The 18,938-nt window shown below is 38.0% G+C and overlaps 1 protein-coding gene across 3 annotated transcripts in view; it reads left to right on the top strand.

The window, feature by feature from the left end:
- Window positions 1–18,938, top strand: part of HSD17B12 (hydroxysteroid 17-beta dehydrogenase 12) — a 163,842-nt gene that overhangs the window by 119,065 nt on the left and 25,839 nt on the right. For all 3 annotated transcript variants that reach the window (XM_055281861.2, XM_063641851.1, XM_063641852.1), the window contains exons 5-6: window positions 8,911–8,975; window positions 9,821–9,865. In XM_055281861.2, coding sequence (XP_055137836.1) covers window positions 8,911–8,975; window positions 9,821–9,865 — 110 coding nt within the window. The remainder of the gene's footprint in view (window positions 1–8,910; window positions 8,976–9,820; window positions 9,866–18,938) is intronic.

The raw sequence follows: 18,938 nt of genomic DNA, 5'->3' as shown, positions 1-18,938 counted from the left end.
TATTTCAAAATAGCTAGAAGAGAATAATTCAGATGTTCCTAGCGAAAGAAAAGATAAAGATTTAAGGTTATAAATATCCCAGTTACCCTGATTTGATTATATGAATGTACCAAATTATCACGTGTACCCTGAAAACTTGTACATTTAATATGTATCAGTTTTAAAAATAAAAACACAGATGTGATCCAAGGGCCTGCCATGAATAAGAAAGACACTCTTATCATTCTTATCAGGAAATTCCAGTGGTTTAGAACCTCCATCCTATTAACAAAGATGATCAGACAAAATGTTAACTGTACAGTATCTTTTCTTTTTTTTTTTTTTTTTGGAAACGGAGTCTTGCTCTGTCACCCAGGCTGGAGTGCAGTGGCGCAATCTCGGCTCACTGCAAGCTCCGCCTCCCGGGTTCACGCCATTCTCCTGCCTCAGCCTGTCCGAGTAGCTGCGACTACAGGCGCCCGCCACCACACCCGGCTAATTTTTTGTATTTTTAGTAGAGACGGGGTTTCACTGTGGTCTCGATCTCCTGACCTCGTGATCCGCCCGCCTTGGCCTCCCAAAGTGCTGGGATTACAAGCGTGAGCCACCGCGCCCGGCCTGTACAATATCTTTTCTTTCCTTTTTGTTGATTGATTCATTCAATCAACCATATACTAATTCATTAAATAAGTAAAATTCCAGAGCTATAACAGTAGACAAAACAGACACTGTTTCTGCTTTTCTGGAAGATAGCCCTCGAACAAGTAGTGGGAACGTGTTGCATGTAATGAAGGAGTATGTTACTGAGAAAGCTAAGGGTGTCAGAGATAGTATCCCTGAGAAAGTCATTTAAGTGGAAACCTGAAGGCTGAATAATACTGGGAGAATAGACATGGGAAGGGTTTCCAGGTGGAGGAAACGGCATGTACAAAAGGCCTGAAGTGAATGTTCTTAGTGTGTCGGTAGAACTGACAAAAGCCCTGTGAATCTGGAGCAAGGGTTTCAAAGGGGACAGTTGCAAAAGATGATTCTGGAGATTAAGCAGACCCAAATGATGAAAGTCTGAGAAAACCAAGACAGTAAGTTTAGACTTCATTGGAAGTACAATGGGAAACCATTTTAGAATTGTAAGCATGACTTGACAACATATTAGAATTTTAGAGAGATCTTTCTGACTCGCACATGGAAGAAGACAAGAATTGATAGGAGGAGGCCAGTAAGACTATTTCAGCAGTGAGACATAAGATGATAAATGTTTACATTAGGAGGATAGCAGAAGTGAACTGACAAAGAGGTGTGTTTAGGAAATAGAAATAGGACCAATTTCTGATGAGGGTCCTCATCGGAGGTCTTGAGTAAAGAAGAACAAGAATGGTTTTGTGTTTTTTAAATCATTATTGCCAACATGCATTGAGCACTCTCTATGCCAGCCACCATGCTAATGAATTTCATTTAATCCTCAACAACCCATAAGGTAGATATTGATATTTCTATGCCCATTTTACAGACAAGAAACAGTTATAGAGTTAGACATCATCCAGAATTAGACGACTAGCAGTTAGCAACTTCCAGGTTCTGACTTGAGCAACAGGGTACCATTTCCCCAAGACAAGAAACCCTGGATCAGGAGCAAAGTCTATTGAGAAAAATGATGATTTCACTTTGGGATATGTTAAGCTTAAGAGGGTGGTGAGAAAGCCACGTAGGGATTCAAGTAGTTGGGTCACTGGGCACACGTGCCCTTCCTTGCTAGAAGGGAACCTTCTTTGTGTTAAATGTTGAAGAAGGCTGGTGTAGACAATCATGGCAAACAGAATAGGTGCATGGATTTTTTTTTTTTTTAATGTACTAGGAGACTCATCAGGAACATTATCAGACTAAGTATAGTGCCTTGTAGTTCCATGAGATATGCTGGCTGAGATTGGATTTGTAAAGTGAGCATAGGACTTTTAGAATTCATGTTTATTTCCATTTGCTTGAAAACCACTCACTAATGTTATTAATTAAAGCAGAACCTTTTACTTGAAACTGGGTAATTAGCTCTGTTATTTCGAAATGTAAATAGAACTGTAAGTCATGAAATTGATGAATTTTCTTCCCACCAGCTAACATTTAACTACCAACCTCATGTCATCTTTCTTCATTCCCTCTTCCAATTTTATGTATAGCAAATCTTACCTAGTTTTGTAATGAAGATCACATAGCAATTTATAATTAAACAGTGGAAGTGAAATGTTCTGTTGTGTTGCTTCTGATTCAGTCTTAATTTTTCAATTTCTGATTAAAGCACTGCAAATTTAAAGTCTTGTAAACTCTCTTTTATTTGGAAATTGCTACTCACAAATGTATGAAAACTGTAAAGTTTGCAAAATGTTTTACATGGTGTTCCAAATATCATCTGTCAGAGTATGAACATGTGCTAGCTAAAGCAATATGTTAAATAAGGCAAAGATGGAATTTACTTTGCATCACTTTCCAAACTCTATAGGCTGTAAGAGTGGATCTAATTGAATGAGATAAAGAGGGTAGAGGAGCAATTAGGAGAAATTTAATCAGTATAAATAGCAGCAGCTCTGGTTAATGGATGCCCAGAGTCCACTCTCTCAGAAGGATCTCTCCACTTTGATGCTGGTCATACATAATAAAAGCAGGGTACTTTGGGCTTGGGCACAAAACAGGAGTTTGATAAATTTTTGTTGAATAAATGACCATACAACAATAACAACTCTTCCTCTTCCATTTATTAACATATTACTATGTCCCAGGCATCGGGTTAAAGATTTTATGTGTATGATCTCATTTAATTCTTAAATTACTATCCCCATTTTATGTCTAAGGACAATGAGGCAATCACTAGTCTCTTGTTAGGAGCTGGTAGTAGTGGAGCTGGGACTGAAACCTGGTTCTGTTAGGACTCTGGGGTCTGTACTCTTTTAGCTCAAAAATTTAAGACAGGAAGTTTCCCCCACTTTTGGTATACACACTGTTACTAAAGTGTACATTTTTAAAATTCAGTTTATTTTGAAATATAGTGAGGTAGCAGCATTTTTTAAAATCTCTTTTTATTGGCCAGGCACAGTGGCTCACGCCTGTAATCCCAGCACTTTGGGAGGCCAAGGCAGACGGATCACCTGAGGTCGGGTGTTCAAGACCAGCCTGACCAACATGGAGAAACCCCATCTTTACTGAAAATACAAAAAATTAGCCGGTCGTGGTGGCGCATGCCTGTAATCCCAGCTACTCAGGAGGCTGAGGCAGGAGAATCGCTTGAACCCAGGAGGTGGATTGCAGTGAGCTGAGATCGGGCCATTGTACTCCAGCCTGGGCAACAAGAGTGAAACTCCGTCTCAAAATAAGTAAATAAATAAATAAAATCTCTTTTTATTAACTCTAAGTGCTTTAACTGGATTAGCATTTGTAACCACAAATGTTAGTGAAATATAAACTTTTTCTCCTTTGATACAATGAGAAGGAAACAGGAGGGGATACTTTGCATTATTTGATGTATGTCGGGAAGCCCGGCCATTAGGCAACATATTTTTAAACCACCTTAATTTCCTATATCTCTGATTAATCTGGAAAAAGAAGCAGGTTGAAGGTGATCTGTAGGGGGTTACCCGTATCTGTTAGAATTGTTTGTTCAAATGGATTTTTAATTTCTAGTAATTTATTGTTGTTTGCTCCTCTCTCACGCCTAACCCAGATACCAAAAATCTAATTTTCTGATGACATCATTATATCTCTATAGCAGCTGGCTTTGAGAGAGGATTCTAAGTTCAGTGAGATCAGCAGCAAATGAACTTAGAAGAAACAGAAATCTTGTAAATATTCTTTTTTTAAAGAATATAAAATTTGGAAATGATTTTTAAAGCAGTATAATTTAGAAATTTTATATATATATATATAATTCAGAATTACTCCGTGGATTTTCTGTGTCTTTAAAGTGCTACACATAATGATATTAGTGTTTTCTGAGGTTCTGGATGGGGGCTGTGGAGAGCATGGCTAAGCATGGCCTCTGTCAGTTCTTCTCCGCAAGGATCAACTCTTAAGAGGATGGCTCCTCTGCCCTCCACCACCTTTTCTTTCCACTTCCTTTGGCATTATTCTTGGTGTATTTTCACCTCTGTTCTCTGCCTGCCTCATCTCTTCTATTGAGCTCTTCCAAGTCTTAGACCTCTAGTCAGAAACCAATGGGAAAGATTTTGTTACTGTCCGGCGCCCTACAGTGACTGGGATGGTGGTGGGAATTCCGTGATGACACAGATATCTGTTGTTTCCTGAGAGACATCATGTGTTGTTACACAATAAAAAGGTTTTTCAGGTCACTGAAAAAAATGTTTAAATCTGTCTCTGGTGCCTCACTTCAAGAATTTAAGAAAACTCACCAATAAACATGTTTAATGCGAATTTAAGGTGCGACCATTTAGAAGGGATCTTCGACTATCTGAATAATGTTGGAGCAACATGTGCCATTGTTTGGTTTGGCGAATCCTATAATGAATCCTGTAATATGTAAAGATGGCATTGCGTGCACCCATTCTTAATGAGATTAAATTATAATGAGAGTATTTCCATCCTTCACTCCTACTCAAAGCCTGTTCTTTCTCTTCCTTTTGCAATTCCTGAAAGCTTTCTGCCTGCTGTTAGGTTATTGCTGCCACCTGACGTCTCAAAATAAAATTGCTGTGGGTTTGCTTTTCCAAAAGATTCGCACTATTCTGCATTTTGTGGAAATAACTATTTTAGAGCAACAGTTTTTTCTCTATACTCCTAAATAAGAGCATTCTGAAGTGATTACTTATGGTGGGGAGATTATGGGTATCATTCATTCCACAAGCAAAAGGTGGAACTAATAGTGCAGGAGGGAATGTAGGAGTCCTAATCCCTAGAATAGGACAAATTGCCATTGTGACCTTGGTGTATACTTCACCTCATAAAATTGGACTCAGTGCTCTTAACAGCCTTATTCCAGCTTTAACATTGTTTAATTGTGTGTACTTTTATTTATGAAAACACAGCCCTTCTCCATGATACTATTTGTTTTTTTGAACTAAAGTTCTCAGTGTTGAACAGATTTTCTCTTTTTTTAACTGACACATAATATTTCTACATATTTATAGGGTACATGTGATATTTTATTACATGCATAGGATGTGTAATGATCATCTCAGGGTGGCTGAAGTATCTGTCACTTTGAGTATCATTTCTGTGTGTTGGGAACGTTAAAAGACCTCTCTTCTAGCCATTTTGAAATATACAATACATTGTTGTTGAGTATAGTCACCCTACTCTGCTATTGAACATAAGAACTTATTCCTTCTATCTAACTATATGTACCCACTAACCATCCTCTCTTCATCCCTCACCCACCCACACACACCTGCCCCACCTTCTGGTATCTATTATTCTACTCTCTACCTCCATGAGACCAACTTTTTTTAGCTCCCACATATGAATGAGAACATGCAATATTTGTCTTTTTGTGCCTGGCTTATCTCACTTAACACAGTGACCTCCAGTTCCATCTATGTTGCTATAAATTACAGGATTTTATTCTTTTCATGGCCAAATAGTATTTTATTGTGTATATATACGACATTTTTCTTTATCCATTTATTTGTTGATGGACACTTAAGTCAATTCCTTATCTTTGCTATTGTGAATGGTGCTGCAATAAACATGGGGGTGCAGGTATCTATTTGATACACTTATTTTCCTTTGGATAAATACTAGTAGTGGGATTGTTGGATCATGTGATAGTTCAATTTTTAATATTTTGAGAAACCTCCATACTGCTTTCCATAGTGGCTATACTAATTTACATTCCCACCAACAATGGATAAGAATTCTGCTTTCTCTGCATCCTTGCCAGCATCTGTTATTTTTTGGCTTTTTAATAACAGCTACTCTAACTGGGGTAAGATGATATCCCATTGTCATTCTGATTCAAATTTCTGTGATGATTGGTGATGGGCATTTTTTCATTTATCTGCTGGCCATTTGTATGTCTTCTTTTGAGAAATAGCTATCCATATCCTCAGCCCACTTTTTAATAAGTTTACTTGTTTTTTAAACTATTCAGTTGTTTGAGTTCTTTGTATATTCTAGATATTTGTCCCTTGTCAGATGGATAGTTTGCAAATATATTCTTCCATTCAACAGGTTGTCTCTTCACTCTGTTGATTATTTCCTTTGCTGTGCAGACACTTTTTGGTTGAATATGTTTTCTTATAGAGCTATGTTAAATAGATGTTCACATTTTCATTGTGTGAATAAATAGCTTTGATAGCTTTCCTTTGCTCAATTATCAGAGACACAGCTGAAGACTCTCTATTATTTGTTTTTGTTTTTGTTTGAGACAGAGTCTCCCTCTGTCACCCAGGCTGGAGTGCAGTGGCGTGATCTCGGCTCACTGCAACCTTCGCCTCCTGGGTTCAAGCAATTCTCCTGCCTCAGCCTCCCGAGTAGCTGGGACTACAGGCACGTGCCATCATGCCTGGCTAATTTTTTGTATTTTTAGTAGAGATCGGGTTTCACCGTGTTAGCCAGGATGGTCTAGATCTCCTGACCTGTGATCCACCCGCCTCAGTCTCCTAAAGTGCTGGGATTACAGGAGTGAGCCACCACGCCCGGCAACTCTCTATTGCTAATACAGCCATAACCAGAATAACACTTCTCTGCTTGCTTAGTTATTCAGGGACTTCCTTTTCTTAACTTTGTACTTATAGTACATGTTAAGATTACAAAGTCAACTGTGCTGCTTGCAAAGTTCCCAGATTTTTTTTAAAAAACTGAAATCTGGATTTTAGAAGATTTATAATTACACTGTTCAATTTTCCTTTGCGTTTTGAAATATAGCATTAATATTCCCATAGGCTAGTGGGAAATCTGAAGAAAGTTTTCTTGATATGAAGAGTGAAGGGGGATAGTTCACTGTACTTCATGAAATTTTTTTCAATTCTGGTGAATATTACAACTTGGCAAAGCCTTTCCTGGAAGATTCTGTTATCTTAAACTGATATAAAGAATATTTTGTTTATGTGCAATATTTTAACAGATATTTTGGGTTTTGCTGTTTCTTTTAGTCATATTCTGAATTATTCATCCTTTGTAATTCTTTAAGTGGTTAAAGCAAAATCAAGTGAACATAAAGCCTTACCTTCAACTAGTTTTGGCCTAATTGTTAACAGATCTTTTATAGAATTGACTCTTGGGATGCTTGGTGGGTGGAGAACCTATTGAATAAAGTAACAATGGATTTGGACCTGCTGTTATTAATTATGTTTAGATACTATCCCTATTCAGATGAGTATGAATCCTAATTAAATAAAGTTTGTTTGTCATTGTCTTTTGCTTACATTTCTTCTGACAGGCTTCAGTGGTATTGTTGTAAAATCTTGCGACTTACAGCCTCAAGTGATTGGCTTATAATTAAATATAAAACCCTTACTGAGTTCCTTTGAACTATTAATTTTGTTAGACTATTGAAAAGTTATTATTACTAATATCAGGTTTATCTGGCATAATTCCTTATAAGCTGTAGCAGACTGATCATAATGTCATCATCTTCTTGCAACTGAAACTTCTCTTTTTTAAATACTTCATAATTTTATTAAACATTGTTATGAGATGTTTGTTTATTATTCAGTTATTATGATTTTCTTTTTTTCTGAGTTGAATATTGGATAAAGGTGTATGAAGGTTTTAACATAGTGGTTAAAAGCCTAGTTTCTGAAGTCAAATTTCCTGAGTTTGAATCCTGGCCTACTTTGCTCTATCACCTTGGGCAATTTATTTAACTGCTGTGAACTTCAGTTTCCTAATATGTAAGAGGAAAATAATAATAGGAACTACCTAATAGGGTTGTTGTGATGATTAAGTGTAGATAGGCAGATAGATAGATCATCTATCTCATGAGTTACTTATTTAGTTAAAATAAATTCTAAGATATTTTATTGATTGATTGATTCCTGCAAATGTTCTTTATTCTGGGATTGTCTTTGTCTTTCCAAGGGCTGGGGAAAACCATAGGATATTTGAGTATTAAAATCTTGTATCTAAATATATATAGGTTTATTCATATCTTGTCAATTGTCTTGTAGCCCCAACTTTAAGTTAGGTGATTGGGAAGGTAAGGGAGTGTGGTATAAGGAAAATTAAGACATGACCTCAACTTTTGATAGATGGTTTATTGGAGACATTTAGTCTGACCTACTCCCTTGGCCACCAGAAAGAACCCTTCCCTCACTTTCCAGCTGAAGTCAGGCTCTGCAGGAAAGGCTCCCATGGCACTCTGTTCTGTCATGAAATAATTGTTTGTTTCTTTCTTTTCCTACTAGATTGTGTGGTCCGTGATACCAACATTTTTCTCCCACTTTTTAAAGTTCCTAGCACATGTCTTACTCAAAAGTGTATGGCACATATTTTTTGAATTATTAAATGAGCTCTCATTCTGGAGCAGAACAAAATGCAATGCATATTGTACATGACTTATCCCAAATCACATGTTTTCTGAAAACTGTTGTAACTAGAACTCAAGTTTCCAGTATCCTGGACCATGGTACTCTCCACTCTTTCTATTACACTATGAAAATTTAAGGTCTAGAGAAGAGTTAAGTAATATCTCCAAATAACAGTATGATAGAGGCAGAATATACATATCCCAAAGGGCTATGGAAAGTGAGAGGCAAGTATAAGTTCTGTCAGTTGCTAGATGGTAGATACAGGAAGGTTTAATGAAGGAAGAGACATTTAAGTTGGACTTTTAAGGATAGATTTTGGACAGAAAGATATGGAAAAGGTTACTCTAGCCATAAACAGTATTTTATATAATTATATATATTAGTCTTGATATCTTTAATGTCATTATTTTAATAAATCTTTAAAATATGCATATGTTACTCAGCTAACGATCTTGTTCTATTTCAGTGAACAACGTGGGAATGTCGTACGAGTATCCTGAATACTTTTTGGATGTTCCTGACTTGGACAATGTAAGTCTTTCTTTGTGTATTATGGTAACAAAAAGAATGCATGCAGGTATTGGTATAACGATTCACACTATGACACTGGAGTCCAGCTGCCTGTGGTTCACACCCTGGCTCTTCTGCTTACTACCTGAGTTCCCTGGGTGTGGGCCTAGCCATACTTAGTCTCAATTTCCTTGCTCATGAAATGGGCAGCTTCATAGGGGTATTAGAAAGATGGAATGAGAAAATATTTATAACCTCACTTATACAGTGCCAGATTCAGTAATCGCTCTAGTTTTGTTATTACTCTTATTTTTGTTTGTGTTATATCAAAATAGCTCTGTTGTAAGTTTTAGGATTCTAAACATCAACTGAAAAATTGTAAGTATGTTAATATACAGCAACATGGTTGATTCAGGTAAACCAGCTCTACCAAAATGAAAGTGACATCCTTGATGCATGCATAATCCTTCACTGAAAACGAGAAAAGCATATCATTGAAGGACTATGTAAAATTTTAAAACTTATTGAAAATCCTAGGTTCAGTAATTTCTACGCTCCATACTAGCAGAAAGGAAATTGCAAAGTATTCTATTTATTTTAGATTTAATGTGTCTTTTTACTTCCAGATTTTACTTGCACATACACTTTGGATTCTGCATGTTAGCATCAATTATCACCTTAGTTAGGAAAATACAATGCTAAGAGTAAAATGAAATCTGCCTCTCTACCCCAACTCTTGTCATTTTTCCAAAATCTCTGCAATATCTGGGGAAATGTTCAGTGCTTCTCTAGATTACCTAAGTAGATATCTAATAGGGTCACTTTCATGATCAAGTATATATAAAATTCTCAATATTTTTTTGCAGGTGATCAAGAAAATGATAAATATTAATATTCTTTCTGTTTGTAAGGTAAGCAGCCCTGTTATAAACATGTCATCCTTTTTTGGTTCTTTCTATTTAAAAACACTGACATAATCAGCTTGTTCACCTGAGTCTACTCTTGTTTAGATGCAGATACATGTATTCCAGATAAAAGTGGTCTATTAACTTATTTCTTCAGAAAATATAAAGAACTGAAGACCAAGCAGGTGCCTGTATTATTTGACTTTTCATTTATTTTTATTTTATTTAATTATTTAATTTTTTATTTCCATAGGTTATTGGGGAACAGGTGGAGGTGGTGTTTGGTTACATGAGTAAGTTCTTTAGTGGTGATTTGTGAGATTTTGGTGCACCCATCACTCAAGCAGTATACTCTGCACACAATTTGTAGTCTTTTATCCCTTACCCCCTTCCACCCTTTTCCCCTGAGTCCCCGAAGTCCATTGTATCATTCTTATGCCTTTGCATCCTCGTAGCTTAGCTCCCACTTATGAGTGAGAACACAGGATGTTGGTTTTCCATTCCTGAGTTACATCACTTAGAATAATAGTCTCCAGTCTCATCCAGGTTGCTACAAATGCCATTAATTCATTCCTTTTTATGACTGAGTAGTATTCCATCACATATATATATATATATATATCATGGTTTTGGTTTGCATTTCCCTGATCATTAGTGATGCTGAGCATTTTTTCATATGTTTGTTGGCCATTTGCATATTGTCTTTTGAGAATTGTCTATTCATGTCCTTAGCCCACTTTTTCATGGGATTATTTGTTTTTTTCTTGCTAATTTGTTTGAGTTCATTATAGATTCTGGATATTAGTCCTTTGTCAGATGCATAGATTGTGAAGATTTTCTCCTACTCTCTGGGTTGTCTGTTTACTCTGCTGATGTTCCTTTAGCCGTGCAGAAGCTCTTTAGTTTAATGAATGAGTCCTAGCTATTTATCTTTGTTTTTATTGCATTCGCTTTTGGGTTCTTGGTCATGAAATCCTTGCCTAAGCCAATGTCTAGAAGGGTTTTTCCAGTGATATCTTCTAGAATTTTTATAGTTTCAGGTCCTAAATTTAAGTCCTTGATCCATCTTGAGTTGATTTTTGTGTAAGGTGATAGATGGGGATCCAGTTTCATTCTCCTACATGTGGCTTGCCAATTATCCCAGCATCATTTGTTGAATAGGGTGTCCTTTCTCCACTTTACGTTTTTGTTTGCTTTATTGAAGATCAGTGGGCTGAGTTTGGCTTTATTTCTGGGTTCTCTATTCTGTTCAGTTGGTCTACGTGCCTATTTTTATACCAGTCCCATGCTGTTTGGTGACTATGGCATTATAGTGTAGTTTGAAATCAGGTAATGCGATGCCTCCAGATTTGTTCTTTTTGCTTAGTCTTTTTCTTTGGCTACGTGGACTTTCTTTTGGTTCCATATGAATTTTAGGATTGTTTTTTCTAGTTCTGTGATAAATGGCGGTGGTATTTTAATGGGAATTGCATTGAATTTATAGATTGCTTTTGGCAGTATGGTCATTTTCACAATATTGATTCTACCCATCCATGATCATGGGATGTATTTCCATTTGTTTGTGTCATCTATGATTTCTTTCAGCGGTGTTTTGTAGTTTTTGAAATGCTTTTTATTAAATGCCTTCTATATGCAAACACTGTGGTGGGTACTGGGACTACAAAAACTTAGGCTGGAGACTTATTTTTACAAAGATTTCATCCACACGCTATTTGTCACTGATAAATTGTTTCCATTTTGTCTTCCTCATGATTCTTTTCAGTTGAGAAACTTAAATGTTGTGATAAAGCATTGTATGGGGAGTATGGAAGCATAAAGCAATGGGTGTGATTTTTAATAGTCACTCATAATAACTAGTCTGGTTGCTAGTTGCTAAGCATGTGTTATAGTCATGTCACATGTATGTGCCAACAAAAGACAACAAGCCAATACCTGCCAAAAGAAGGAATACTTAGCAAGTATGAGCATCTCAACACCATTTTTTTCTTATATTGTATTAGTAACTACAAAAATGTACTGTACTTTGATTATACATACCAGAGCAGTGAAAAATAATTGCCTGAGGCAGAATTCTCATGGGCAGTGTCAGATACTTGAAATTTGAACATACTCATAGAAAGCCAAATCCATTTTCAATAACTCATATATACTAGTTTAAGGAAATTCAAAACATGTTTAACTCAACGTTTAACTTTGTTGTTATTAGCCAAGTTTTTTTCTCATATAAGATTCAGTTTAAGTGAGGTAAACTAATTATAAGTGGACCTGTGAGTGAGTCCGGAGCAAGACTCTCATGCACAAAATTGATGCTTTTAACACATGGCTAATAGGAATATATCTAATAGTCCCAAGATCATTATAAGGGCTCTCAAAATGTTATCGTTGTTCTTAAACTCAGAGCTGATACAGATTTTAATAATATGTGGAACTATGACTATTGTTTAGCAAGCAAAAAGGTTTTTGATCAAAATTAATATCCCTTCTGGTCTACAATGTATATATTTTATAATTTTTGCCTTTTGAAATGACCAATGTGTACTATTATTTTGATATACCTTTTCTGGTACATTTGGCCAAGTGCTTGAAAATAGTAAGTGTTAAAAACAATGTACATGTGTTTCATAATATCTTGTGCTGAGTTAATGATAAAATATGTTTGTTTTAATTTTATTTTCTAGAATTGTTAATACTAATTTCAGATTAGTCATCTGATAATTTTAACTCCTCTGTCAGATAAACCGTGCAAGCCATTTACTTTAGATCCATTAGTATTTTCTCTTATAACCTCCTGCTTGTCTACACTCACATGTTTGTATACTCTTACGGTGTAAAACGCTGGCCTCTTCTGTCTCCATGAACATGCCATCCCTTGGCTCGCAGTCTGCAGGAAACTAATGATAGAAAGCCAAGGTCCTGGCCTTAATCTGTGAGAGGCAGTCATCCTGCTGTGCTTCATGGTCACAGACTCTGTCCTTCATGCAGGATCTGAGCACAGATCAGCATGTTCAGTGGTCATCATGGTGAGTCTCTGCTTAAAGACCAAATGGGGGAAAGTATGGATAAAACAGCACAAATCGAAGAGCACCATGGAGTAACTTTCAGTGTTTTAAATATAATGATGAAATAAAAATGAGATATCTTTTTAATATCTTGACAAATTATAAAATGCTTCTCCCACCTCTTCATCCTTCCTCTTCTTCATTCTTCATTGACATTGGCGCATATACTTATTCCCATGAAATGAGTTAGTGGAGGCAAATGCTAATTTATTAAACACTTGCATGCCATATTGATGGTAAGTATCATTGGCAGAACTGGATATCTACTTACAATTTTTATACATAAGCTTTCTTTTGCAAACCTAATCCCATTTAAAAAGCACTAAGGGAGTTTGCTATTTAAGGGACTTCTTCATGGAGCCAAATAAGCATCCCTTCATTTATCTTTAATATGAATCTGAATTTTCCTGTACCTTTGTGATGTGTACTTCTAATAGAAAAACAAATCAAAACTCTCAACATATGGAATCAATGGATCATGGAATTAATACCGTCTGGAGGCTTAGCCAATTAGTTTTTGTTGTACTACATGCAGAATCAATGTAGTTAACATCTCTGATCACAGATGACTAGTGACCATTCAGATAGAAAATGGCTTGACTGGAGCAGTGGGAGGTGAGTGATGTGCAGTGGCTAACCAGCAGGTAAGAAGAGGAAGTTAGGGCATGATTGGGCAAGACCTTGAGTGCTGTGCTCAACAGGCTAGAGAGCTACAGAAAGCCTTCAAGTAGATGTAAGGTGTGATCTGACCTATGTTTTAGAAAGGCAGTTCTAATGGCAGAGTGACATGGTAATAGGTATTTTATGATGCATGTGTTTTTCTTACTTATACTGAGAGAAAGGCATTCGCCTTGACAAAATTTGTGACGCTCCCAGGTTTAGGGCTCTTTGGTGCTGCTGTGATTTGCCCTATAATATATTTGGATGAATTGCACCTATTGTTCTTTAGTTGACTGTGTTACGTTGCCAGGGCCAGGGCCACATTTTCAGTAGCAATGGTTGTTTGGAGCCCTGGGGTAACTTAAAAGAAGATGAAAATTGGTGCAGCTACAGAATCTCTAAAGGTTTTATTGTGGCTGGACATCAGGGGAACTGGGGCCTGGATGTCTGCAGCCTAATGCCACAATGAATTTCTCAGAAAAGGCCTGTATAAGGAAGAGAACAACCTCTTCTTACCATCAGTGTTGGGCCAAGTTTTATCTCCTCACTGAACTACATGACAGGGAATAACTGGCTGAGAAGTGTTCCAGGAGAGGTGATTGGTGAAAGCAGCTTGGCCTTGTGACTTTGGGCTTGTGCCCTTACTTTGGAGATGTTTGCTGAGAAGGGCCCCAGCATCTTATTGTAAGGCCTGTACTGTGCCATGAACATCGAATGACCTGGCTTTACATTCCTTCAGATCCACCTGTTTATGTTCTGGATCAGTAGGTCAGATGATTGTAAAAATCACATCAGTTCCATGTTTTAATAGAGGAATGACAGAAGTGAAATATCCTGAGACCAGCGAAATTGCAGGTCACCACCAGATAAAATGGTAGTGATGTGGCTAGGCAAATATTGGGGAAGAAACATTAATCAGAAAGTTTTGACTATAGACCCATGATGTTTAATCATAAGCAGTTCTTCCAGGCCACTTAGTTCTCCAGTTTCATCCGATGGTTTTACTTTGTAATCTTATCCAGCATTTTGAGTTTATTCCTTTCTTCTCTCTCAGTGGCTCACTTCAATGGGCTTACCCTTCACAAGGGATGTTTCGAAGTCTTGTTGCCTGCTTTTCCAGTTTTACTCTTAAATCCTTCAGGAATAAATTTAGTCTTGCTCCTGTTCCCTGCCTGCATACAGTTAAGTGATATAGAAACTCTATATGTAGGTAACCAATATGGCAGGTAGATCAGTCTCAAACTGTAAGAGAAGTCCTGCTAGAAGAGCTTTCTTCTGATTGCAGATGCTCTGTGACTAAAATCTAAGATACATTTTATTTCTCATCAAGAACTATGACCTTTATCCCAGAAACAGTGGAGTTTAGAGGCAATTAAACCTCAAGACATTGAACCACAATTTTCTAAAAATAGTTCTAGTTTTATACCTGGAGGGATTTCCATCCCAGAATACTGAGAGAGTTTGCAAATGAAATTATTGAACTGCTATTGATTGCTATTAGAGAAATCATGGAGAATGGGAGAAGTGCCGTGTCTCCAGAGGCAGACAAATGTAGGTTTCATTGCAAACAGGGTGCACGCTGAGGTTCACATCAGTCCAAAGACACGTTCTGAGACAAATATTGTTGTGCCGTTTGTTTCTGATTTGAGATCACTTGTTTTAACAGCTACCAAATTTGGCGTTGCCTTGCTCTTCTGGGCCAGATTATTCTTTGATTCTTTTATTCGCAATTTTCAGACCTCAAGAGACCCTAGACTCTTCACTCCTTTCCAGATAAGCACTGCCCAAACAGTATTACCTGAACTGCCTGTGGTGCCTATGGAAATATGGGAAAACCATTCCTTCAGGTGATACTGGACCTTAAAACTGCTGCTGCACTTAGTGAATGAGGTGGAAGCTAGAGAATGGCCCTGCCTACAGCTGAATCTCTTAGGAAACGTCCAGGACGCCATTCTGACAAGTAGACAGGATGTTCTGACCTTCTTTATTACCTTTTTCTTAGAGCAGAGAAGGAAATGGATGGGGGTGCGGCCCAAAGTGAAATATATTAACAGCCTCCACATATTGTGAAATACTGTTGTGTTTTGTTGTTTGCTTTATTTGGGAATGGGGAAGAGCATCTCAAGCAGGGGGTTATATATTAATTTCTTTTTACTTTTTTTAAGTCAATTTGAGATTTAATTTTTTTTATTATACTTTAAGTTTTAGGGTACATGTGCACAACGTGCAGGTTTGTTACATATGTATACATGTGCCATGTTAGTGTGCTGCACCCATTAACTCATCATTTACATTAGGTATATCTCCCAGTGCTATCCCTCCCCCCTTTCCCCACCCCACAACAGGCCCCGGGGTATGATGTTCCCCTTCCTGTGTCCAAGTGTTCTCATTGTTCAGTTCACACCTGTTAGTGAGAACATGCGGTGTTTGGTTTTTTGTCCTTGTGATAGTTTGCTGAGAATGATGGTTTCCAGCTTCATCCATGTCCCTACAAAGGACATGAACTCATCCTTTTTATGGCTGCATAGTATTCCATGGCATATATGTGCCACATTTTCTTAATCCAGTCTATCATTGTTGGACATTTGGGTTGGTTCCAAGTCTTTGCTATTGTGAATAGTGCTGCAGTAAACATACGTGTGCATGTGTCTTTATAGCAGCATGATTTATACTCCTTTGGGTATATACCCAGTAATGGGATTGCTGGGTCAAATGGTATTTCTAGTTCTAGATCTCTGAGAAATCGCCACACTGACTTCCACAATGGTTGAACTAGCTTACAGTCCCACCAACAGTGTGGAAGAGCATCTCAAGCGGGGGTTATATATTAATTTCTTTTTACTTTTCTTAAGTCAATTTGAAATTTAATATTTTTTTATTAATTTAATTTTTTACTTTTTTTCAGTGGGTCAGTATAAGACTTAAAGCAGGGGCTTATAATTTAGTTCTTCCTTCATCAGACATTCAATCAAGATGGGGGCTTGAAACCATTTCTTATTAGGGGCGGGTGTGGGTAGAACACCTTTCTGAACCCTCCAGAGTGTCATGTGCCCACTGCATGTCTTCCCTTCACTGAGCATTTCATTTTTAGAGTCTTTCTTTCTTTCTTTTGTGTGTGTTTTTCTTTTTTTGAGACAAGGTGTCACTCTGTCACCCAGGATGGAGTGCAGTGACACTATCATAGCTCACTGTAACGTCGAACTACTGGGCTCAAGCGATCCTCCTGCCTTAGCCTCCTGAGTAGCTAGGACTACAGGCATGCACCACCATGCCTAGCTAATTTTTAAATTTTTTATAGAGATGGAGTGTTGCTATGTTGGCCTCAAGCGATCCTCCTGCCTCAGCTTCCCAAAGTGCTGGGATTACCGGTGTGAGTCACCATGCCTGGACTAGAGTTTTTCTTAGATTGAGTCTCTCTTTCAGTTTAGAGCCTCTCTACAGATTGTAAGCACCATGAGGGTTGGTATCATGTCCTTTTCCTTTCCTGCTGAATCCTACCTGGGCCTCACATACGTCAGGTGCACAACACATTTTTTTTATTCTAAGAAATAATAATAAATTAATGATTTTTTTAAAACAGAAAATTCTGAACTGAAAAAACTGAACTGAAATTTTAGTTCAAGTTCTTTGGGAGTAAGGGTCACACTAATTGTATGTGGCCCTAGAAGGTTGAACTTGAATCAATCGATATTTATACTGAAGTAAATTGTGAGAATTTCCTAATCTTTGAATCTGCCAGAAGTGGAAGAGGCGGAAGGTGAGTATGCTGGGTCAGAGGTTGTAAACTGTTGGTCTTGGGCCAGAGGTGGCTGACGAACACATTTTGATTGGCTCAGTTTTCAAAATTAGGAAATTTTACAGCGAGATTTCTAACTTCTCTTGGGAAAAATCTGAAAATTGGGTAACACAGACCTGAATTACTACATGGCAGCAAGTGGCTAGAGCTGGGTAGCTTCTGGATATATGCAGTTAGTTAGGCCTGCAGCTCTCTAGATTGCCACAGCCCCCACCAGTCCCTATTGTTTGACTTCTCTCACTCATTTACGTTACCTCTCTGACCTTTCGGGCACTGGCGTTTGGGTTCTTCTGTTCCAGGTGACTCCAAGTGTTCAATCTACTCAAACGGAATAACTGCTTGGAGAAATTGAAGGACTAGAATGACATCGACTAAATTAATCTCTTCTGTCTTAGTCCCTCTGGGCTGCTCTAACAAAATACCTTAGACTGGGTAATTTATAAAGAGCGTAAACTTATTTCTCAGAGTTCTAGAGGCTGGGAAGTCTAAGATCAGTGCACCACCAGATTTGGTGTCGAGTGAGGACCCCATTCTTCATAGATGGAGCCTTCTTGCCATGTCCTCTTGTGGCAGAAGAGGCAAACAAGCTCCCTCAGGCCTCTTTTATAAGGGCACCAATACCATGTGTGAGGGTGGAACCCTCATGATGTAATCATTTCTCAAAGGCCTCACCCTCCTCTTAATGTCACCATATTGGGGATTAGGTTTGAACATACAAGTTTTGGAGGGGCAGAGGTTGGGCGCAGCGGCTCACGCCTGTAATCCCAGCACCTTGGGAGGCTGAGGCGGGTGGATCACTTGAGCCCAGGAGTTCGAGACCAGCCTGGCCAACATAGTGAAACCCCATCTCTACCAAAAATACAAAAATTAGCTGGGCATGGTGGCACGCGCCTGTAATCCCAGCTACTCAGGAGGCTGAGGCAGGGGGATCACTTGAGCCCAGGAGTTTGAGACCAGCCTGGCCAACATGGCGAGACCCTGTCTCTACCAAAAATAAAAAAATTAGACAGACATGGTGGTTCACACCTGTGGTCCCAGCTACTCAGGAGGCTGAGGCAGGAGGATTGCTTGAACCCAGGAGGCAGAGGTTGCAGTGAGCCAAGATCGTGCCACTGGACTCCAGCCTGGCTGGCAGAGCGAGACCCTGTCTCAAAGAAAAAAAAAAAATTGGAGTGGGAGGACACAAACATTTAGACTATGGCATCTTCCACCCCATGATTCTCTGAAATCAGAGTATGAGGCCCTTTGCATGCTTTTTGAAAATCTATTTTTTCCTTTTTATACCACAGTGTATTAATTGTATGTCACTTAGCCAGAAGTGCCTTATGTGATGCCCTGCCCATGGAGTAGATGATAAAAGTTTAGATGAATGGACAGATGGGTGAAAAGCACAGAAACATTTTTCTCACCTGGATTTGCCTCTGGCATGTGACACAATGCCAGTAGGGGGAGCCCTCTATTAATTTGAAAATCCATAAGAACAGTCTCCGTTCAGCAGTCTAATTGTATTTAATTTAGGAATTATGTTAAGAATGTATCCCGGCACCCTGCCTCAAGAATTTAA

This window comes from Symphalangus syndactylus, chromosome 6 (genome assembly GCF_028878055.3).
Source record: "Symphalangus syndactylus isolate Jambi chromosome 6, NHGRI_mSymSyn1-v2.1_pri, whole genome shotgun sequence".
In the NCBI taxonomy this organism is placed as follows: domain Eukaryota; kingdom Metazoa; phylum Chordata; class Mammalia; order Primates; family Hylobatidae; genus Symphalangus; species Symphalangus syndactylus.
The sequence above is the reverse complement of the archived record's forward strand: the minus strand, read 5'-3'. Positions and strand labels throughout refer to the sequence as shown.